Consider the following 22,701-nt stretch of genomic DNA (forward strand, 5'->3'; position numbering starts at 1 on the left):
CCTCGGCGGCGGGGCGGGCGGCGGGACGCTCCCGCGCGGCACTCTGGGAGTTGTAGGCGCTTTCCTTTCCACGCTGCTTCGGCTCCGTGCTCTCGAATTCCGAGGACGTACAAGCGGGTGGGCGCCTGTGATCCCAGGCTGTGAGCTTTGGGGATCGTAATTTCTAGAAACGTGCAGTGAACAAGACTGTTGCCGTGGCATCCTCCACTCTGCCTGGTTTGAGGACTGCATTTCCCAGGCGACCTAAGGAGGAGGGGCTTCCGGCGCGCGGTGCATCGTGGATATCGTAGTCCCGCGGGGCTCGGTCTCGGCCTCCCGGGCTGTCCGGGGCCGTGGTCCGAACTACATTTCCCTTCCGCCCGCCCTCTCTCCCGAGGCCGCCTTGGCGCGAGACATTGGCGAGCAGAGTGTCTCCAAGATGGCCGCTTGGGGAAGGAGGCGTCTTGGCCCGGGCAGCAGCGGCGGCAGCGCCCGAGAGAGGTAAGATCCAGGGCCGTGTTGCTCCTCTGAGGGCGGGCGGCTCAGGAGCCGGGAGCCGGTGGGGCCTCCGGAGGCTGCAGCGCCCTCCCTGCCGTAGCCCCCGGCTCCCCCTTCTCGCCCGCCCCCTCCGTCCGCCCGCCGGGCACGCGGGGTTCCAGCCCGGCCGATCCGGGATTGATTGGGAGCCGGCGCCGCTCGGCCTGGCCAGAGCGGCCTCCCAGAGTGCTCAGGAGAGGGGGCGACGGCGGGCCGGGCGAGGCGGGCCGCCGCCGTGCAGGGTGGAGACCGAGGCCGGGCCGCGCGTAGAGGACCTGGAGCCCCGCGCAGGCCCCAGGGACCCGTCTGGCTGCCCGCGGGCCGAGCGGCGTGCGAAGCTTTCTGCCCGCCTGGCCCCGCGCGTGGCCGTCTCGGCCGCGGCCCCTGACGCGGCGAGGAATGGCTCCCGGGAAGAAGGAAGGGAAAGCCTTCCTGGAGCAGGCTGGCCGCGGGGAGGGCAGTGCAGGCTGCACGTTTACCGGGGGGGGAGCCTCAACCTTCGCCACTTGGGTCTCCCGGGCCGGGAGCCGGCCGCTTCCTCGAGGGGCGATTCTTGCGCCCCTGCCTTGGAAGTCCTTTGGAGTGACCTTCCCTAATGAATGATGTGTGGGAAGGGAGCGAGGAGCTGGTTTCTTCCAAGGTGGGTGTCGATTTGGAGAAGTGATTTCTAGAAGATGAGATTTCGTGTTTCGTATTGAATTTACAGTTTTTGCTTCTGGAAGGCGATTTCAGCTACTAGAAGCGACTAGAAGCTGTTCAGCCACCAGAAGTTTGGGAAAGGATGTGTGTTGGTGGAATCACCCGGATTAAACTGTCCTATTCTATCATGGTATAGCAGAGGGCAGGCAAGGTTTGTGTTGGCTTTTTTTTGTCTTTGTGGTGAGGATTGCTAAACAGAACAGTTCTCTTTCTCTCCCTTTGTCCCCTCCTCTCTGTCTTTCTCAACTATTCTGCATTGTTCCTTTTCCTTGACTGATTCCATCACATCTTCATTGCTGTTGCCGGCCGCTGGTTTTCGCAGCCCAGAAGATTCCTGTTTGGTGGCAGCGATAGACCCCGTTAGCTTGCATTTTATTCTTGAGCCCCGAGTCATCCAACATCGTCTGTTCTGCATTTCCTCTTCCTTGGAAAAGCAGTGAATGGCAAGCAGATATTTTTGTTTTTCCATCTCCCACCTGATATTTCTTAGATTGGGCAATAGAAGGAAGTTAAAGAAGTGACCTCGATGATTTCCAGATGGCCTTAAAAACTAGCAAACATTTTCAAGATCTTTAATGCAAACAATCCTTTAGTAATAGGAAATGACCTGATTGGAAAACTGAGTATGAGAGAGAAAGGCATTCCTCCTTACTGGATAGAAGCAACAGAAAGGCCCCGTGGAGAGGTCCAGGCATCATACAGGGCGATGCCAGCAAAAGTGAAGCTGTTACTGATCTAAGAAATTAGATATTGGGGATTTTTTCTCTCCTTGGTTCAAGACGAGCATTAATTCAAAACAGAGTTTGCCAGTCAGCTCATAGGCAGAATGCAGTCCTTGACCGTTGACCCTCACTTTTATAGAAAATTTAAATTAGTTGCCGATGCTTATAAATGGAAAGATTTCACATAAAACTCTCCTTCGAAAGCTGAGCAGGGCTGCCTTTTTGGTCAGGGCATGTGCTCTTCTTCATCGTTCCTCACCGGGCAGCTTGACTTGCTGCCACCCTGTCTCCTTTGGGGCGCAGGTGGCAGCCTTTGGCCTGGAACTGAAGGTGCTGCTCACACATGCAGATGTTGTGTGTCAGCCAGGAATGGTGCATCTGGTTTTGTGGTTTGGGTGGCGCCGTCTCTTCTCCTTCCAGATAATGTGGTGTGGCCGGGGGTACCCCTCTTTTTGCCTTTGCCGTGGGGCCCTGGCTGGGCTCTGCTGGAGCAGTCGCGTGTCTGAGCCCAATTTCCCTAAGGTCCTCCCACACTGAGCAGAGGATCGGAACATAACCCACTGCTGGCCAGCTAGCTAACTTCTGGGCACACCTCCACTCTTGCTCAGCGGGTGGGGACTGTTCGACTGGGGCAGGCCGGATTAATTGATTGCCCAGCACTGTAGACCCTGAGGCCTGAGTATATTATTGGCTCTTATGACTGAAGTAGGCTGTTTGTGTGTCTCTTAAATGACTTTGTTCCCTCTCACATTTGTGCTGACTCCAGTCTCAGCTCCACGTTGTGACACCACTTTCCTGAGGTGCTTTATGCTGAAGCTGAAGGAAACATTGTCTGGTTCGGGGTGGGCCTGAGCAGAGCGATGCTTTGGGCAGACTTTCCAGATTTGCCAGCGGCTGCAAACTGCGAACCGTGCCTTGTATTTAAAGGCCCTGCCTGGTGCCAGTTGTCCACAAGAATTAGTGTCGTCAGCTGTGTGTTAATGATGGTCTAGTTTAGAATACACAGCGTGTGGATTCTTGCTTTACCCGGTTCTCGAGTCTAGAGCTGTGTTAATTCAGTAGCCACTAGTGACATGTAACAATTAAATGTAAATTAATTAAAACTAAGTAAAATGAAAAATTCAGCTCCTCAGTCACATTAGCCACATTTGAAGTGCTCAGCAGCCACACGTGGCTTGTGGCTTGTGGCTACCATAGTGGATAGCCCCGATGTAGAGCATATCCACCAGTGCGGAAAGCTCTGTTGATAGGGCAGTGCCGGTCTAGGCCAGAATAGGAGAGGGGTGGGAAAGTACAGTGGTGGCTGCTTGAGTGTTGATTTTTCGCTACTGCATTAAATCTAGAGAATCAACGGTGTGTGTAACGGAGAACATCAGACTCTGAGCTGTAACCTGAATTCTTGTCCAAAATTCAGCACACGGGCAGTGAGCACACAAAACAGATTGCCCCTTGTCCCACTGGCGTCTTTGAGACACACTTGCCCACCTAAGAAGGCGCAGTGCAGGTACCTGTGTGTTTTGCCACTTGGGTGCCAGCATGGACCAGCTCACAGACGGTCCTGCCTGTCCCATTGGGCCGCTTGTCTTCACTCCCTCAGGACCCCTGAGCATCCCTGAGTTCTCCTTGATTGGTGCAATGTGAGTATAGCCACGTGCTCTGAGCTCCTGCCTGTGTCACCATGTGAAGATTACTTGATCTGATGCTGACCGTGCTGTGGGACAGCAGCACTGTTGAAGGCCTGGAGCGTTTCGAGGGCCGGGTGGACTGGACCGAATACTCAGGGTTTAGGGTGAAGTCAGTTTTTGTGGCTTGCCCCTCCTCTGACTTGTGCAGCCAGTTTTCAGGCAGCCAGTTCTGTGAGATGCTTCCACATCTTTCTGTGCCATGCTTTATTCCCCAGACCTTGGTCCTCCTCTTTTTTTCCCCCTTTTTCTCCCCAAAGCCCCCGGGCACATAGTTGTATATTCTTAGTTGTGGGTTCTTCTCGTTGTGGCATGTGGGATGCCGCCTCCCCATGGCCTGATGAGTGGTGCCATGTCCGTGCCCAGGATTCGAACTGATGAAACACTCGGCCACAGCAGTGGAGCGCGCGAACTTAACCACTCGGCCACGGGGCGGGCCCCTTGGTCCTCCTCTTTGACAGCTTTGCTTTAATCTGTGGATTGGACTGGCAGGGTCTTGGATGGCCCGTGGAGGGTTTAGTTTGCAGTCCAGCTGAACAGATGGATCACAAGCCATCTGGGCAGGTGGCTCACATTTCTGGGGTGACATTCCCCTTGTTCTGATCTGATCCTTTCCGTTTAGAGCTGGGGACCCTTAGGAGCTGGGTATTTTATTTCTCTCGAAAGATTCCCATTCTGGCTCTTGTGGGTATTGGAAATCCTTCTTTTCTCCGGGTCGGGATGAGCCACGCAGGGACAGCATCTTCACCCGTCTCTAGGTGTGCAGCCCTCAGGATTGTGGGTCCCGCTCAGCTGTCTGCCAGAAGGTCGAGTCGCACTTGGCTGGGCCACACACTCCAGGCCTGGAAGTTGGGTACTGTGGGTTAGATCTGCTGGGCTTCATCCTTTTGGGTGTGAGTTTCTGTTTTCCTGGCCTCACTGAGCAGTCTGGATTCCAGCTGCAGTGACTTGGGCCTCAGTGCTTCAGTCCTTTAGGCCACATTCCATTTCAGGCCTAACTTTTTGAAGAAGGAGGGGATGATATTGTGTCCAGGGAGGTGAGGAGGAGGCTGAGGCCAAGCCTGAGTTGGACTTCTCAGGCCTGGTGGACACCAGGTTGGACACCAGGCCTGGGTGTGTGTGTGAGTGTGTATGTGCACACGCATGCCCTCTGAGTGAGGGCAGTGGGAGGAGGTGGGAAGGACTCCACAGAGCGAGCACACACAGGGACCTCCCAGCTGCCACTTTGTTCTGTCCCTGGTGCCAGCGGCAACTGCATGGGCCACCGAATTCTTAGGAAAGCCAATAATCCCCTAGTAGTCATAACAGTTCTTCAGCTCAAGGCTGTCCAGTAGGACTTTCTGCCGTGACACAAATGTTCCGTATCTGCACTGCCCGTTAGGGTAGCCATTAGCCACACGTGGTTGTCGTGCATGAGGAATGCAGTTTGTGTGTCTGAGGAGCTGAATTTGTTATTTCACTTAATTTTAATTAATTTAGATTTAAACAGCCACATGGCCTTGGAGTGGGGTGGCACTTTGCTGCTGTCATTTTGGCTTGCACAGTGGCCCCACCCAGTGAGCAACTGAGAGGGAACTTGAGTCCAGGCCTCTTGGCTCCCACACTTGGGGCGCTGTGTTCTTGCTCCCAAAGCAGAGCTGCCCCGTCACCAGAGTGCAGAGGAGGGGTGTGCCGTCCTGCGCAGGCTGTCTCTGAAGCAGGTGAGCATGGCAGGGCCCTGTGGAAGTTCCTTGGCCTGTGTGGAACCCTCCCCATTATTCGGGGCGACATACCTGTCCCTTTCCATCCTGACTGGCCTAGAATGTTACTGCTTTCTTTGGCTCCTGAGGAAGCAATTTTTCATTAGCCAAAAGTGGGTTTCCTCTGCCTGGGGCTGGAACTGGAGTCCACCCCTCACCTGTCCCAGGCGGTCAGGGACCACACGCTCTTCAGGCGGGAAGCAGCCTGACATAGGGGCCTAGTTTAATTTTTCAGCCACCAGTTTTCTTAATTATTGTAACTGTTTTTCTTCTCCTGTCACTCTTCAAACATACTTGCAGTAATCCCTGTTGGGAACCTGTCACATTCAGGGCCCGTGCTGGGGATCCTGTGATGAAAACGCAGTCTGTCTTCAAGGAGCTCGGGATCCATGTCCTTCTGTATTTCGGATGGGAGCTCTCGGCTCAGTCCCGCCCGTGAGCCCAGCGCCCGCTCCCAGGAGTGGGCCCAAAGCACCTGCTTCCTCCACAGTCGGATTTGATCTTCTGGTTGTAGCATGACCAGAAGACAATGGCGGCTGGGGCAGCTGGGGCAGTGCTTGCTTCAGTGAAACAGGGCAGTGGAACTCTCCTCCTGGCCCTCACGGGCAGGCCTGCAGGGGTGTCAGAGCAGAGGACCCCTCAGCGCCGAGAAGCCGCCTGTGCCCGGACTCGGCTGCAGTGGCGGCTCGTTCCCCGCGAGCGTGGGCTTCTCTGCCAGCCCCAAGAAGCTGCTGGAGCTGGAAGTGGGCTGCCTCCTGCTCCCCTTGGCTGCGGAGGGCGCATGGCTGGCTGGTCTCTTCACCCCAAAGAATACAGGGCTGTTGAACAAGATTTTTGTTTTTAAGAAAAAGCTTATAATTAATTTTCCCACTACAAAAGAAGCACGTGTTTATTTTAATTTTTTTTGGAAAATACAGAAAAACGTGAAGAAAACTAAAATTTAAAAGTCACCTGTTAGGCCGCCATCCAAAGAAAACTATTGTTGACCCTTTTTCCTGTATAGCACCCTTTGATACTTCCCCCCAGATATTTTGTCTTGGACTTTTAAAAATTATATGTTCAACACATCAAAAGTGTGTTTCTAACATGTGAAAAGTCACAAACTTGCTACTAGACGGAAACCATGCTGAATGAAAGAAGCCCGTTACAAAGACCGCACGCTCTCTGATGGCGCCTGGATGAAGTGCTCAGACGAGGCGCGTCCGTGGAGGCGCGTCCGTGGATCGGCGGCTGCCAGGGGCTGGGGAGGGTTGGGGAGAATGGGGAGTGACGGGGTTTCTTTTCCGGGTGATGAAAATGTTCTAAAGTTGATTGTGGTGTTGGCTGTACAACTCCGTGAAGATGCTGAGCCACTGAATTGTACACTCTAGTGGGTGAATTGTATGGTATGTGAATTTGATCTTAATAAAGCTGTTATTTAAAGAAGTACAAATCCGGGCCGGCCCTGTGGCCGAGTGGTTGAGTTTGCGTGCCCCCCTTCGGTGGCCTGGGGTTCGCAGGCACAGATCCTGGGCGCGGACCTACACACCACTCAGCAAATCACGCTGAGGCGGCGTCCCACATGGAAGAACCAGAATGACCTACAACGAGGGTACACAGCTAGTCTGGGGAGAAAAAAAAAGAGGAAGATTGGCAACAGCTGTTAGCTCAGGGACACACTTCCTCATCAAAAAGCATAAACAAAAAAAGTTAAAAAGTATAAATCAAAACCACAATGAGAGACCACCTCACACCCATCAGGATGGCTACTTTTTTTTTTGAGGAATATATCATTGTTGTAGGTCATTCTGGTTCTTTGTGGGACATCGCCACAGCAAGGCTTGCTGAGTGGTGTGTAGGTCCGCGCCCAGGATCTGTGCCTGCGAACCCCAGGCCACCGAAGGGGGGCACGCAAACTTAGCCACTCGGCCACAGGGCCGGCCCCAGGATGGCTACTATTAAAAACAAACAAAGCAGGAAATAACAAGTGTTGGCAAGGCCGTGGAGAAATTGGCAGCCTCACGCCCTGCTGGCGGGGACGTAAAATGGTGCAGCTGCTGTGGAAGACAGTGTGGCGATCCCTCACAAAAGTAAGAATAGCATTACCATATGATCCAACAATTCCACTTCTAGGTACACAGCCAAAGGAAATAAAAGCAGAGACTCAAACCGGTATCTGCACACCCATGGCAGGATTATTCACAACAGCTAGAAGGTAGACAACTGGAGTGTCCATTCACGGATGAACAGACAAAGAAAATGCATGTGGTCTGTCCACTCAGTGGAATGGTCAGCCTTAAAAAGGAAGGGAAAGCTGACACACGCTCCAACGTGGATGAACCTTGAGGACGACACGCTGAGTGAAACAGCCAGACACAAAAGACAGACACCGTATGATTCACTATATGATTTACCTAAAGTTGTCAAATCCACAGACAGAGAGTAGAAATGTGGGGGTGGAGTGGGGAGGGAATTGTTGTTTAATGGGTACAGAGTTTTAGTTTTGCAAAATGAAAAAGTCCTGGAGATTGGTTACACGGTGTTGTGAATGTGCTTGACACTGCTGTACTGTCACTTAAAAATGGTTGATAGTAAATTTTATGTGTATTTTACCATAATTTAAAAAAAAATAATAATAAACCTGTGTGCTCACCGCTCAGCTTAAGAAGTCGAAAACTAGCACTCCCCTGGCCCACGCGGCCCTCCTGCAGGCAGAGGGCACCTGTCATTCCGTGCTTCTCTTCGCAGTTGCCAGTGCCCCATCCCTAAACAGTGCCTCCTTTAGCCCCGGGCACCAGGCGTCGGCTGTACCTGAACGTGAGCGACTCCATCCTCACTCTCGTGGAGAACATCACGATTTCTCTCTTCTCTTGTCAATAATCTTTTGCTCTCACCAAACAGTGCTGCTCTGAACATTCTTGTGCAGCTCTGAATTTTGGGGAGGTGTCCCCAGACTTTGGGGATCCCACGTTTGAGGCTACTTCTGTAATCCCAGGTTCCTTTGAGACTGGCTTCGAGATGGTGTGGAGAACCATGGGGCCAGAGTGTAGGCAGGCTGCCGGCTGCACACACAGGGGGCCCAGATCTGGGGGAAACGGACTTTGTCCTGTCTATTCCTCATGGCCACCTTTCCACTGAATGCCTGCGTTCCCAGGGGATTCCTCTGATGACTGCTCCTCAGGAAAGAGAGGGGAGACAAGGGTCTCAGGCCGACTGGTGGGAGGCAGGTTCAAGAGCCCCAGTCGCAAGTGGCCATGACCCTGAGGCAGCGTCTGAGCGGCCACTAAAGCTCAGACATGCTGCCGCCCTGCCCCCCAGGCTGGTTCAGGGCCCACAGGCACAGCGGTCTCTGTGTGGGCACAGGGTGTGGAGAATGACCCTGGTCCGTAAGGACCACAGAACGTGCCCAATTCTGAAGGTTCCAAAGGGGCCCCCTTTCTTTCCAGAGCCATTCCATTCCTCTCCCCAGTGACAGGCACAGCTCTCAGGGATTTGTGTACCCACCCGGAAATGCCCTGTGCACGTGAAGTAAACATGCGCTAATACAGTGCCCCGTGAACACTGCTCCATACTCGCCTCGTCGCTTTACTTCTTGGAGACTTCTCCGTCATCAGTGTGCTCGCCCGCTCTCCCCCTCTCCCGCGCATGCTCTCCCTCTCTCTCTTTTTAACACAAACTCTTTTTATTATGCTCTCTTGTGGGTCATTTCATACCTGCAACGCAAAGCAAAAATACAGCCCCTTAGGAAGCCCAGGGCTCACAAGATTCCAACTGGCTATTCCTTACTCTTGTTCTTAAATCTGCTTTTGTGTACCAGGGTTCAAGTTCGGGGCTGGCTGGTGATACTCTGAAATGGTTCAAGGCAACCTTCTACCTGGGTTCTTTCCTTAGTTGGATTCCATTTGACCTAGAAAGAAAAAGCATGCCACACACAGTGGGTGCTGGCGTAGCCGAGCAGTGGCGGACGCGGCTGTCCTGTGAGGACTCAGCCAGCAGGCTTGTGAAGTAAGTTTGTCAGCCGTGAAGAGCTGAATCCGGTGGGCTGGGCAGCCTGTAAAGCCTAGTTTGCAGAGGCAGGTGGCGCCCCAGCTGCTGCAGCCAGGGGTGGAAGGTGGGTGCTGACTGCTGGCTGGGGTGGTCTCTGACAAAGGGGGCCCCTCCTCCTCGTGTGTCTGTGTTGAACCTTGGCTTCTGCTTCCTGTCCATCAGGAGGAATCCTGGAGATCACTTCTCCAGACTTCAGAGCTTGCCCTTTCCCCGTGGGAACTGCGAATCCCTCTCCTGAGTTGGGTGTAGTGGGTTTGGCTTTGAGAGCAGAACTGGTGAGTCTTAGGGCAGTGACTATGACTTCGCCTGTGAAGCGCCTGCAGTGTGGCGTGTGCTCTTTTGTTTTCACCCTGTGGCTAGCTGGCTGCTGGTGATGGATCGGCGTCGGGTAACCTGCGCAGTAAGGCCTGGAGGCGCATGGAAGCTGCGGCAGGCGTTGGCAGGCCCGGGGTGCCTGCGCTGGGCGAGCCCCGTGTCTGCACACACTCAGAGCTGTGGTGTGGTGAATGGCTCCCGGCGTCCATTTGCCATCACTTCTGTGCTGTCAGGGCTGACTGTGCACCTGAGAACAGCAGTGAGATGGGAGCCCGGAGGATACTGGCCTTTCTCTCACTTCCAGGCTCCATGGGCCCCATGGACACTCCCACTAATCTGTGTTAACAAATGATGGCAGCTCACCGAGCCCACTCTGCCTGAGGAGCCAGAGCCAGCCCGCCCCCGGATGGGCTGGGAAAAGGCGGGCCTGGGGGCTTTGGCTTCCGGCTGGGCTTGCAGAGGCATGGGCAGCAGGGAGCTGGGAGGGCTTGGTTGACAGAGGGTGGGGCTTCAACTAGCATTTTCTCACCACATTTGGGATGGCTAGTCTGCTGCGCAGAGAAGGGCACTGCGCGAAGGTAGATTTGGGCTTTGGCAAGAACATTCTGTAATCCAGCTGTGACACCCACGTTTACTTTGAACGTAAACGTGGGCCAGAAAGTGTGCCTCGGACGCTGACAGCGAGGCGGCGTCCGACCTCGCCTTGACAGTCAGCAGGACACAAAGCTGCCCTGGGAGCGCCTCCTCTTCAGGCCTCCCCGTTCCCCTCTCTTCTCTCCCCTCTTGTCTCTTGCCTGACAAACTGGAGAACACAGCAGTTCTCTGGGCCAGGAATGCCCCTCCCCGCTGTCCCACACACTGGGCGACAAGCAGCCTTAGCAGTGACTGTCATCCTCCTGCGACTCGCCCGGCGAGGGAGCCCCTGTCTCTAGGTCCGCCTGTTCGCCAGCGGGGCCTTGGCAGTGCCGAGCCTGCGAGGAGCCACTGACGCCACCTCCCTCTGAGTGAAAACCCCATGGGGGAGCCCCAGAGAGGCCCTTGGGTGGCAAGCCCGACTTTCCTCATTTCATCAACTTGCGGTGGATTCCTACAGAAAGAGTCACTAACCCATGCTGGAAAGACGGCCCTGGCCACACTGCACTGTCGCAAGCTGCTTTGGCAGCATCCTCCGGTCAGGGGGCTTCTTGTCCAACCCCCAGGGAATGACTTCTCGCCAGTGCACCTGGTTAATTAGGGCCTGTGGTTGCACCGGGAGGCCTCCCTGAGCGCGGCTTCATCCTGGTTCCTTTTTCAGGGGCAGAGCTCCCTCTGCCGAGTCCCAGCCAGTGCCTCTGTTAAGTGCCCCCGTGCTCCTCCCCTGCGCTGGGGCACAGTCAGCCCTCTACCTAGGACTTTTCACTTCCGATTTGACCACAGGAGAGCATTAACCAGGCATTTATCCCATTAGAGGGAAAGCCTGCCTCCTAGATTGGCTTGTTTGCTAAAAGTAGCTTTTATGGCCCCGAGTCCCGCCTGAGAGGAGGACCTGGAAGGAGTGCTCGCTGGTCTGGCTCTCCGATCACCTGTCCGTTTCCCTTGACGTTTGCCTGACAGTCCAGTCCCCACCACCCTCAACAGGGCACTGTTTTCATCTGTGCAGGAGGGCTGGGACCACCCTCATGCTGGGCGTAGGCGTTTTGGGGGGGACCTTGTTGAAAAACCTTTGCTGGCCCCTAGTGTGCACAGTCCCTGCCCAGGAGGCTCGGAGCCAGCGCCCAGTGGCTTTACACTCAGCAGCCGCTTGGTGGCCATGCCGGCTCCGCCAGGCCCCTGGGCCTTGTGTCTGTGAGCATGCAGGGCTCAGGCGGGTGCGCCATGCTCACCTGTGTGTGCCCAGTGCGCCGCTCCAGAGCCCTGGCTGGAGGGCTGTGGACTCGGGCGGGGGAGAGGTGATCACGAGGAGCCAGATGTGAGTCCCGGGGCCTCGCCTCCTGTGTGACAGTCTGACCACTGGAGCCTAGGGGTTGCTGAAGGGGCGAGGCTGCTTTTCACTGAGGCGTGTGAGCAAAGATGGCTCTGCGCAGCCTGGTAATAATAATACAAGTTAAAACACCTGGCCCAAGCCTCCAGAGCTGTGTCCAGCAGTGTCCTCTCAGGCTGGATAAAGAAGGCTTCTTATCAGATGAACAGAAGACACAAAGCAAGGGGAGGCGGCACATGCTGGGCGGCAGTGTAGACACTCCACCAGCCCTGGGCAGGCTGGGACCCCCCGGCCAAGACGACAGGGCCTCTGCAGGGCTGTATGTAGGTCTGCCCATTGCGGGGGTGGGAAGTTCCCCCTGGAGAGGCCTCCAACTGAGAATCCTACAATGGCCTAAACTGCCCCCTTGGCCTGTGGTCACTGCCAGGTGGAGCCGGGTTGCTGTCCGGGCGCGATGCAGTGCCAGGCCTTCCAGAAGGCCGTGACTTGTCCTCCGCTAGCACAGGTCCCAGCAGCCCTCCCTGGGCCAACTCAGCCTCTTGAACTGGGTCTTCGTGAACAGTGCTTCCTACGTGTGTGAGCAGCGTTTCCTGGGCCAGCAGGGGCAGCATGGGTGAGAACATTGGGCCTCATGTGACCCCCCCGCCCACTGATTTCAGTCACTGCTGTTCCTGGGGCCCTGTCGTTGCTCACCCAATCAGAGGGCTGCGTTTTCTGAGCAGTGAGCCAGGTTCCTGGGGCTGCCGGCCTGGGAAGGGCCTTGGGGGCTGTGGGCAGCGTGTCCTCCCTTGAGGACCAGAGGAGTTTGTCCTCAGTCCCCCAAGGCGAAGGTGACCCCACTTGCCTTCTGTTCTGCAGGCCAAGGAGGACTACTTGTGAACTGTGCCAAGGGCACGGTGTTTGGCGTTATCTGTCTCGGGTCTGTTTCCCTCGAAGGATCCTCCTGCAGTTGCCCTGATGACCCTAGGGCAGAGCTCATCCTGCCCACCTCAGGCTTTGTTCCGTCCGTGCTCATGTGACTCGGGGCGGAAATCATTTTCTCAGGGCTCCTCTGCTGATGCACAGATCTGTCAGTCCATGCTCTAGGCTAACGGCCAGGCCCGGGGCCTGTTGTAAGTTGTCATCTTCTTAGAGGTTGGGTCCTCCTTTTCTGTGTCTTTTTATATTTCACTATTTTATTCTTTCAGAAAAAATAAATTCCTTACTGATTATCAAGTACACAGAGTCTAAGGGAGATAAAAACATGAGTGAGGCATGCCCACAGGAGCTCAGGCCCTCTGCAGCCTGAGGCCCAGCCTTGCCCTCAGGGCCCTTCCCGTGCGCGCCCGGAAAGACGCAGCAGGTGCTTCTCAGCCTAACCATCTCCTCTCTCTCCCGCCCTCCGCCGCCAGGGTGAGTGTGTCAGCCACAGACTGCTACATCGTGCACGAGATCTACAATGGGGAGAGCGCCCAGGACCAGTTTGAGTACGAGCTGGAGCAGGCCCTGGAGGCGCAGTACAAGTACATCGTCATCGAGCCCACCCGCATTGGCGACGAGACCGCCCGCTGGATCACCGTGGGCAACTGCCTGCACAAGACCACCGTGCTGGCGGGCACTGCCTGCCTCTTCACGCCATTGGCCCTGCCCCTGGATTACTCCCACTACATCTCCCTGCCTGCCGGCGTGCTGAGCCTGGCCTGCTGCACCCTCTACGGGATCTCCTGGCAGTTCGATCCCTGTTGCAAGTACCAAGTGGAGTACGACGCCTACAAACTGTCCCGCCTGCCCCTGCACACACTCACCTCCTCCACCCCGGTGGTGCTGGTCCGGAAGGACGACTTGCACAGAAAGAGACTGCACAACACGATAGCCCTCGCCGCCCTGGTGTACTGTGTAAAGAAGATTTACGAGCTCTACGCCGTATGACTGCCGCCAGCGGGGAGCCGCAGACCAGCCACGAGAGACCGGAAGGCTCCGACGCCGCGGCCCCAGCCTTGCTCGGAGGCAGCAGACCTGGGAAGGTGTTTGGTTTCATATTTGTTATTTTAAATACTACCACAGATCAGTGTACCGAGGGTTTCAGCTCATTACACTAGGACACGGGTGTCTGTCACCCCCGGGGCCTGAGGCTGTGGGAGTCTGCCTGGGCAGCGGGGTGTTGATGGGAGCCACGCAGAGGGGTGTGAACGCGCTCGGGGGTTAAGTGTATTGTTTAACTGTACCATTCAGAGCCAAGCAGAAGCTGTCGACTATTAAAATGATGAGAATTTCAGTGGCAGGTGTGTCCTCTTTCCCTCACTGTGCCTACAGCGCTGCTGCACGCTCTGCTCTGGGGGCCGCGTGCAGTGGAAGGAAAGGCACGCTCCCTGCCCCTTGCTGCAGCCTGATGTCACCACTTGCAGCAAGAACAGGCCTTTGAACAGTGGTCCTGGGGCCAGACCCCTCCCAGAGCAGTCTCACGTCTCCCCTGGGCCCTGTTTGCAAGGCCAGCACTGCTCAGAACTGTTCAGGGTCACATAAGGATTGGGAAGGAGACCCAGGGGCCAGTGCATCTCCATTTGGGTTCATGTGAGGACATGGGGTCTAGGACCTCTTGTCTAGAAATTGTGATGTAGGAAGACACAGAGACTAATGTCTGTATTTTTCTGAAAGCGCTGAAGCTGTTCCTGATGTGGACTGAGCTTAGCCCACTGCCCGAGCCAAGGGGAGGGCCGAGAGCAGCCTCCGCGGCCGCGCTCCAGCCTGGCGCGCCTGCACCTCTCCCACACCAAAGGGCACACTGTGCACTGTCTCTCACATTCCTTTTAAGGCTCTGGATAAATGGGAAATTATCCCCTCCACAAAGAGGCCAGGCCCCCCTAACTGCAGCCTTCCTGAGACCTCTGCCCTCGGTCGTCCCTGAAGAGCTACACAGCACGGCCGTCTGAAAGGCCCGTCTTTAAGAGACAGCCAGATTGATTTCTCTCCTAGTTTTAAAGGATGCACCAGGAAGAAGTGACACTAGGGAGTGCCGAAGGGGTGTGAGAAGGCATCAGAGGACTCAAGGGGGTGGCTGGACCAGTTTTTATAGGGGGAGATCCAGAGCTTTTAAGATCTCAGAAGGGACCCATGGCCCACAAAGAGTCTGACAGAGTTTAATTCCAAGGGCGCTAGAGATCACTCGGTGAGTGCGGGCTGCTGCATGGGGTCAGGCACACACTGCTGTTTACAGAGCAGTCTGGCCTTCTGGAACAACAGTAAACTGGTAGTGATCCCAGACAAACAGACCTTGTCTCAACCATGCAGTGCCCACAGCCCCTTGGGTGTCTGCTGGCTCCCAAGCCTGCTGGGCAGGAATGGTATGTGTTTTTGCAATAAACAGCCCAGATTTGGAAGGGGAGCCCCATGCTCTGCCTGCAAATCAGATTTCATGGGGGAGGTGGTTGGAAGCAGACACGCAGTGGCCATCTCGGGTCATCTAAGCAGAAGCCCTCACCAGAAATAGAAGTCAGGTGCAAACCGGCTGGCTCCAGTGCCGTGAACAGAGTGGTTCTTGTTGGGTGGACTAGCCGAGATTCTGCGGTGCCATCTTAGTTACACGTCCCTGCCAAGGAGGTGAGGACATGGTGCTGCTGTAGGCCACAAGGCGGGGGTTTGTGCTCCAGGCCCCTCTACTTAAGCAGCGCTGAGTCGGCTGGGAAGGAGAGTGGCAGAACACCTGTGTCTGGATGGCCTTCCCTTCTGTTGGCGCTGGCTCATCTCTGCCCCCTTCCCACTTAGACGTTGCTGACAAGTGGGTTATGCTCATCTGTGACATGCCACAGAGCTCTTGAAGAAACAGCACAAAATAACTGCCAGTTGAGAGCAAAGGCCACGTTAGCTGGGTCCTGTGAGTCCTGTGTGTCCACGTCAGTGAGTGGATCGTGCTCTTCATCATCTAGTACATGAGCCTCGGTTTAGCGGCCCGTCTCACCCTAATTTCAGAGACGAGCAGAGAGCCTTCGTACAGGCCAGCCCGTCAGGCGACAGAGAGGAGTGGACCTGGCTTTGTCTCCTTGTCAGCCCATCAGCTCCCTCCAAAGTGATCACGCTGGCTTTGCAGCCATGGCCCCTGACAGGCAGGGACAGGAGCCACCTTCCTTGGGGCCTGCTGGAAGTCAGGGGCTGTGCCAGGCAGCATACACTCTGTCATCTGGCCACTGTGAGCTGCGGCCACTCTACAGCGAGCACACCAACGTGTGGTGCTGCTGTCTGGAGAAATGCATCTGGTGGTGGTGGTTGAGACTTTAACTTTGGCACGAAGCCCAAGAGAGTCTGCTCTGCCCTCGGCCCAGGGAAACAGCAGGCGGCTTGCAGAGCAGAGTGGAAAATGCCTCTGAACTTTATCTGAAGGCAGAACCAATTGAGAAGCGTGCCTTTACACCAACCCAGCAGAATTCAAGGACGAAAGATAGGGGAAAACAAACCTTTGAGGACAGAAAAGAGAAACTGGATCAGCAGCAACACCACTACCCCTGGTGGCAGGTAGTCATCCTCAAACACTGGCTTGAAACTCCACAGCGAAACGCTGAGGTCAGGTCCTGGCCCAGCTCCCTCTTCGGGATGCTTGCGCACAGCGCGGGTGGGCACCTGCCCTCAGGACGGCGCTGCGGCTGCATCTAAGTCACCAGTGCCAGCGGGCTCCCCAGGCCCGCCCTTGCCCAGCTCTCCAGGGAGGGTGCCTAACGCCAGAGGCCCCCAGGAGGGCTCTAGGTACAACGTGGACATGGAAGAACACTGAATCGCTGGCCCTTTTAGTCCTCTTCCTAGCCTCTGAGGCCAAAAAGAGCGGCTGTGTGATGTGAGCACATCTTCAGTGCCTCTCTGAGCTTGCCACCCTCCTCAGGAGCAGCTGGGCCTCAGACTCAGCCTTTGGCAGACAGCCGGATCTAGCTAGATTTTAACGGTTCTGTTTGTGTTAGAGTATTTTCTATTTATATGGTAGAATATAAAGTTCTAAAGTAAGTTTTAGAAAGTGAGTTCTTGAAAACGTTAGGTAAATAAACAGTGGTAGTGGGATGCGGCTCATGTGTGGTATCTAGGTGAGAGACCCTTCATGTCTGCTCCAAGCTCCACGTACCCACCCACACCTGAGGCAGGGTACAGTGGGCTCCCAGCCTCTGTCACATGGCCCCCAAACCACCAACCTCAACAGCATGGGGATGCCATCTTTTGAGGATGAGGTGCGCGTTGCTAAACCTGCACTTCTCAGAGGGCAGTGGGTCACGTCATCTCCAGCTGTGGACCATTTTATTTAATGCAGAGGAAAGGACAGCACCTGGCCATGGCCCTTCTGAAAGCACCAGGCAGCAAGTGTCCAAGGATAGAGTTCTGTTGTTCCCATGTAGAGGGCCAGGCTCCGCTAGCACTGCCTCTTACCGAGGCCTGTTAGGCGCTCGGCAGTTTGACTCGGCCTCAGACGCAGGCCAGGCTTTGGCGTGGCTGCTGCTGTCTCGAGTCCAGCTCTCCCCTGGCTCTCAGCTCTGATGTGTACACTCAGGAGATCTTTCTCTTCCACGTCACGGGGAGGTAGACAGTCTGTGTGGAAAAGGAAAAGCCACCCAGCATGCCTGTGTCCACATTTCGACCACAGGCTCCTGGAATGTCCTGGCCATGTTGGGAAGTGGGGAAAGCCACCAGATCTAACCATCCACTCCTGTCCCCGTACTCCCAGGTAACTCAAGAGCCTTTGACGCCCCAACTGCAGGCTGGCTTGGGCCATTTTTATTTCATAGGCAGCTGTTTCAAATACAAGCTCCATGGACCAGAGTTAGGACACAGTGTAAGATGCCAAGGTGCTGGGAGCTTTATTCCAATTTGGGGAAGCCTATACACTGGACTCACAATTTCCACTTTCCACTGTCAGCTTCAATCAGAGGAAGAGTTCCATCCTACACTTGAGATCGGAAGTTGACTTACTCAGTGAACCGCAGCCATGTATTTTTAATAAGTCAGAAAGGTGGGTGCAGGCATCCTTTCTGGCTATGCCCCAACAGTCACAGCTAACAAATGGACTGCTTCTACCTGGGACCAGACGCTGTTTTCGACTCCCGCCCGACTGGGCTTCTGAGTCTTATTTTCTAGAGGACACAGAGGACCACGCGGGATTCTCCTCTCCCTTTTGGCTGCTGTCTCCTGAGTAAGTTCATCTTCTGCCTGGAGTGGCACCTGGTCCTACAGGGCTGCGAGTGAGAGCCGACAGGGAGACTGGGGAATTCCTTTCAGGCACTAAAGCCGGCATCACTTGGGATGTGTCAAATGACTGATCCCATATCAGCCCACTGTGTAGTGCTGAATGAGACACTGCAGGACTCTGGACATGGGTAAGTAATGAGCCTTTACGACAGCCTTCTGCCTTGAGTGCTGAAGGTGGGCCCTGCCAAGACAATCAGGTCAGAGGTCTTGGATAAGTCAAATGTGAGAACAACTGATGGGCTGACGTCAGGATGTCTTCTATTTCAAGACTGAAACGTGTTCTAGGAGCTGGCAGAGGCGGGAATTCGAAGGAGGTGTGGTTCTCCTAGTCCTTGAAGAGCACAACTGACTGTTCCATTCACTGGTTTCATATCCTTAGAGTTAAAACCCAGCTCCGTATTTATTCCTTAAGGGTTACCTCTCTCCCCTGGGAAGAAGCTTGTTGCCTTTTTTGGTTCCCATTCTCTGCCAGCAAGGGCCTAGCCAGGGACCTGCAGGAGAAGTGTGTCTCCATCCTTCCCACCCCGGAGACCCATATCCAGAAGTCTCAGCACACACTGTCCTTGCAGAGCAGGTGCTGCCCCTCCCCGGCTCTGCTGCGGCTCTAGCAGGTCTTGGATTTCCGCTCCTTTCTGGCCCGGGAGGCCATGAGGCTGAAGAAGAGCCCAGGAGCCAGAGTTCGCAGATAAACGGCCAAGGAAGGCAACAGGTCAGCCAGGATCACATCTTTCTTCCTCTTCCCCACGGCAGCCAGAACATCTCGGGCCACCTCCACAGGGCTTCGGCCCTGGGCTGTTTTCTCATCCATAACTAAAAGAAACAAAACAAAAAAACCCCACGTGAACTTGGAAGCAGAAGTCACTCTCTTGAGGAGAGGAGCTGACATGGACCCACTGGGTCGGCTTGCCAGATTTGCCGCTAGGAAGCTCTTCACCTAATCAGTCGGGAAGCAGGCAGTACGCCCCATCCCTGACTCTTCTGTGCTCCAAGGAAATGAGGAGCCATTCTGCAGTGCAGCGCATGAGTGGACGTAAGGGAGATGTGGGTGGGACGTGGGAACAAGGTCGACGGGGCCCCAGGCAGTGCTTAGAACTGGTGGGCTACAACAAAGGACGAAGGCCAGCCCAGACAGGGTCTCAAAGAGTGAGCCCCTCACACCACAGCTGAGGAGTCTCCTGACCGTAGGAGTTTTCACCTTCTGGACCAATCGCTGACTCAGGATGCTGTACCATCAAATTTGTCTTGGGTAGCTTGGCTTGAGGTCAGAAGACTACAGCCCCATGTGCACCATGAGCTCACTGAAGTGAAGGCAAAGAAGTGGGTGGGGAGCAGCTGTCCTCTGTTACCGGGAGAGGAGACAGGAAGAACTCCATGTCTGAGGGGTCAGAGGCAGCAGCGGGGCGTCTGGGAGGCGATAGGCTGGTTAACAGCAACTGCCGCTCCTTCCTCCCTAGTAACCTGACACATGTGCTGACAAGGTAGGACCAGTTGGCAGCACAGAGAGGCCACAGACCATCTGAAACAAGTCCTAAGTTGTCCAGACTGCCGAGCTTCCTCACCAGTATTTCTCACTGTGTTTTTGTTAACAGAGACGAACAGGAGGTTTCTGATTGTTGCTTGTTTTTAACTGCCACAGAGGGAATTTTTAAAAAGATTCTTCTATAAATAGGTATCAACCTCTCTGGCTCTATGTCTTTGTATGGTATCTGGTGACTTGCTGAGTAAGGGAGCAGCTGCCACCCAGGGCACGGGCAGACCTGCTCAGGCCTGGCTGGGGTGGGGCATGGCAGGAGGCCCTGGTGAGTGCCACAGCGCAGGCCAGGAGACCACACCCAGGGAGGCGGGACATGGCAGGATGGCACTGAAGTGGTGGGCAGGCCCCGTCCAGGTGCGGAAGAGCAGCGCTGACTGGTCCTTGCGTGGCCTGAGCCTGCGTGCTGGGGCCTGGCTGTGTGGCCCACTAGGGCTGACCAGCTCAGCTCAGCACCGTCTTTGGTTGAAGCAAAATGAAGGTTCTGAGACTGGCACACCCAGCCTCACCCCAGAAGACGGGGCTCTTTGAGTACCCTGAAATCAGTCATTGCTCAGGCATACTGAGTGACTCATACTTTCCGTGAGGGCTTCACTGTGCCTTCATTTTAATTCCCTGAGAAGAGGTTAGTTGGCAGTCTGGCAGCATGCCAGCTCGGGGACCTCCTTGGCGGCCCTCACGGTCCTGGGCTACAGGAGCCCTGCTCCCATAGCTGCAATGGTGATGCTCAGCTAAGCACGGTTCGCGGCAAATGAAGATTATTCAACAGGATATAAAACCAATACCCATACGTCAAGTTTTTTAGTTTTAAAAATTATATTCCAAATGAAAATGACCAAAGAACCGTCAGGTAAGAGCTGTGTGTCTCACTGTGGTCAAAAGCTTTCCCCAGAAGAGAAGAGAAAGTGGGGCCTCACCTCCATATCTGGAGCCGTCGGCAGTGACGGCGTTGAGGGAGAGGCTGGTGTGGATGTAGCTGGGGCTGATCACGGTCACCTCGATGCCGCACTGCTCCACCTCAGCGCGCAGGCAGTCGAAGAAGGCCTGCGTTGCGTGTTTGGAGGCCGCATCTGCAGCGTTGGTGGCACAGAAACAGGTGAGTGAGCTGGTGTGGGCCAGCGGGGGACAAGCCAACAGTCCTCCTCACTCACTGCCCCTTGTTTAACAAACTGATTTTATAAGCAAAGACTCCAGTGTTGCACCCATCTTCCCTCTGGTTTGGAGGAGCGCGGTGTGCCCCTGTTCTTAGAGACGCCCTCAAGGAGGTAGGAGGGGAGGAGCGTGAGGGCTCCAGCCTTTCAAATGGTTCAGAAAAATATTACAAATTTCATATACATATATGTGTGCATTCACACACAGAGAATATGAGAAAGCAAATGCAGTAAAACGTGAACAGCTGGGGAATTTGCATGAAAGGGACATGGGAGTTCTTTGTACTGTTCCTACAACTTTTCTTTAAGTCTGAAAGTATTCCATATTAAAAGTTAAAAAAAAAAAATGCCTAGTGGGTAAAAATTGAGATAGTACAGAAGGATATAAAGTGAAACAGTGAAAGGCCCCCTTGCCTTCCAGTTCCGTTCTCCAGTGGTAACCACAGCTAATGGCTTCTCAGGACTTGTTTACACATCCTGTGTACATACATGTGATTTTACACATAAGGAATATTTTTTTACAGAAATGAGCTGTAAGTAGTGTTCTTTACCTGGTAACACAGACTGGGAGCCTCTGTGCCAGCCACGCAGCCCTGCCTGCTCCTCTGTGGTTGCCAGACACAGAGCCAGCCCCATCAAGGGACCTTTGTGGGTGGGCTCCAGACATCGTCCCTGAGACTGTGCTGCCAGCGAGCATCCCTGTGTGCCCGGGAGTGTGTGAGATCTGCCTGCCTATTTTGGACTTCGTTTGACAGGCTTCCATCAAGTGGCTTTTCATCAGGAAGAGCTGTTGAGCTTGCTCCACCTGTGCAAAACAGAGCCACCTCTGCTCTTTAGCGATGGCCCCACACCTTGGCGAAAGGTGCTCTGAAGGGGCCGTGACCCTAGAGTGGCATTCCGGGAGGCACAGCATCTCCACGCAAAACCAGTTTCCTCCAATTCAGAGTTCTAAATGTTTTAGCCTTAGGAAAAGGGCATCTATCGGCCAAAAAAGCAGGAAGGAAAAAAGCAAGGAAGTGTCCAGCCAGTCGCAGGAGAAATCTAGCAGCGTCTGGGCCCGCTGCAGGGCTTTTCTGGGGCCAGCTCCTTTGGTTTGGATCAACTTGCCAGGGGCTGGATGCTAGTCCGTGAGCAGGTGGGTAGAGAGAACTGTTCCTATCAGCCGTGACTCCAGGGTTAAGCCCAGGCCCAGGACTCAGAAGAGCGAGTCGTCCTGGGGTCCCCAGAACAGAGGGCTGCATCCTGACCACCGGTCTCCCAGAGGCCTCAGGCTGTAGGGCCTCGCCAGGCGGTGCTGATCCACACCCTCCTCACCACTGTGAGCAGGACTCAGCTCCTCCTCTCTGCAAGGCACACGCGAACCACACCCTGGGAGCATCTCGTGTGGAGCTGCTCTCCCATTTTACAGAGAAGACTGTTGCTCATCAGGGGGAATCCGTGCGCCCAGCAGGTACTGCCACATTTTGTCTGGTTGTTACAAAGCGCCAGACCAACCGTGTGTGACCACTGCAGTCACAGCCCAAACAGAGAACAAAATCCAGTGAGATGAGGTCAAGGTAAAGTTTGGAGATAATTTACTCCAAAAATACTATATATCCTTTCCCCCAACTTACCTACTGTTAACATTTTACCTCATTTGCTTTGTCATTTGTGGTTCTATAGGTATTTGTCCCTGAACCATTCGAGCAGCCTGAGATGGCTGTTCTGTGCTGGGGCTGAAACAGAACGCTGGCACACGGACGGCCCCAGCACGGATGCGGCACGCCACCATCTACGGAGGACTCTTCATCTCCACTGTGTTGTTCCATCTTTAAAACAGCTTCGTGAAGCGTGTATAATGGCTCATTTTCCAAGTAAGGAAAGGGAGGGCCAGACCAGTTAAATAGCTTGCCCAAGGACATACAACTAGAGCCAAAAGCTAGAGCTGGGTCCCATCTTGAGAGAAACAGCGTTTGTTACATCTCCAACCCCGAGAGTTGGCTACACCACATCATCCAGCAGGATGGAGTTACTGCGCTTTCAGAGCGTCCTGCTCCCCTTCCTGCTCTGACAAGTCTGCACTACTGGCAGGGGGTAGGAGCAGACGAGGCTGCTCCAGTCAGCATTTCTTTTCAGAGGGTGGAGCAAAGAAAGGAGTCGTGGGACAGTTTGTGAAGTTACCTTTA

General features: G+C 54.7%; 2 protein-coding genes across 19 annotated transcripts in view; one reads left to right on the forward strand and one right to left on the reverse strand.

The window, feature by feature from the left end:
* Positions 1–348: 348 nt before the first annotated feature.
* TMEM11 (transmembrane protein 11) lies at positions 349–13,913 on the forward strand. Of its 2 annotated transcripts, none has more exons than XM_044745864.2 (2): positions 349–480; positions 13,051–13,913. In XM_044745864.2, the coding sequence occupies exons 1-2, from the start codon at positions 419–421 to the stop codon at positions 13,565–13,567; spliced, it is 579 nt and encodes a 192-aa protein (XP_044601799.1). In that variant the 5' UTR covers positions 349–418; the 3' UTR covers positions 13,568–13,913. The 2 variants fall into 2 exon arrangements, with proteins under 2 accessions (XP_044601799.1, XP_070338307.1); XM_070482206.1 differs by lacking the exon at positions 349–480 and adding an exon at positions 666–1,156.
* Positions 13,914–17,361: 3,448 nt separating this feature from the next.
* Positions 17,362–22,701, reverse strand: part of DHRS7B (dehydrogenase/reductase 7B) — a 63,566-nt gene continuing 58,226 nt past the window's right edge. For all 17 annotated transcript variants that reach the window (XM_070482205.1, XM_070482201.1, XM_044745863.2 and 14 more), the window contains 2 exons: positions 20,303–20,455; positions 17,362–18,664 (listed from right to left, as the gene is read on the reverse strand). In XM_070482205.1, the coding sequence (XP_070338306.1) occupies positions 18,459–18,664; positions 20,303–20,455 (359 nt within the window). In that variant the 3' untranslated portion in view covers positions 17,362–18,458. The remainder of the gene's footprint in view (positions 18,665–20,302; positions 20,456–22,701) is intronic.

Source organism: Equus asinus, chromosome 13 (assembly GCF_041296235.1).
Source record: "Equus asinus isolate D_3611 breed Donkey chromosome 13, EquAss-T2T_v2, whole genome shotgun sequence".
NCBI lineage: Eukaryota > Metazoa > Chordata > Mammalia > Perissodactyla > Equidae > Equus > Equus asinus.

What these genes read in the sequence shown, in the direction of transcription:
- TMEM11 (XM_044745864.2), top strand. Translation starts at nt 419, where the DNA reads ATGGCCGCTTGGGGAAGGAGGCGTCTTGGCCCGGGCAGCAGCGGCGGC. An exon ending in GGCGGCAGCGCCCGAGAGAG is followed by an intron (nt 481 to 13,050) that starts GTAAGATCCAGG and finishes CTCCGCCGCCAG; the next exon opens with GGTGAGTGTGTCAGCCACAG.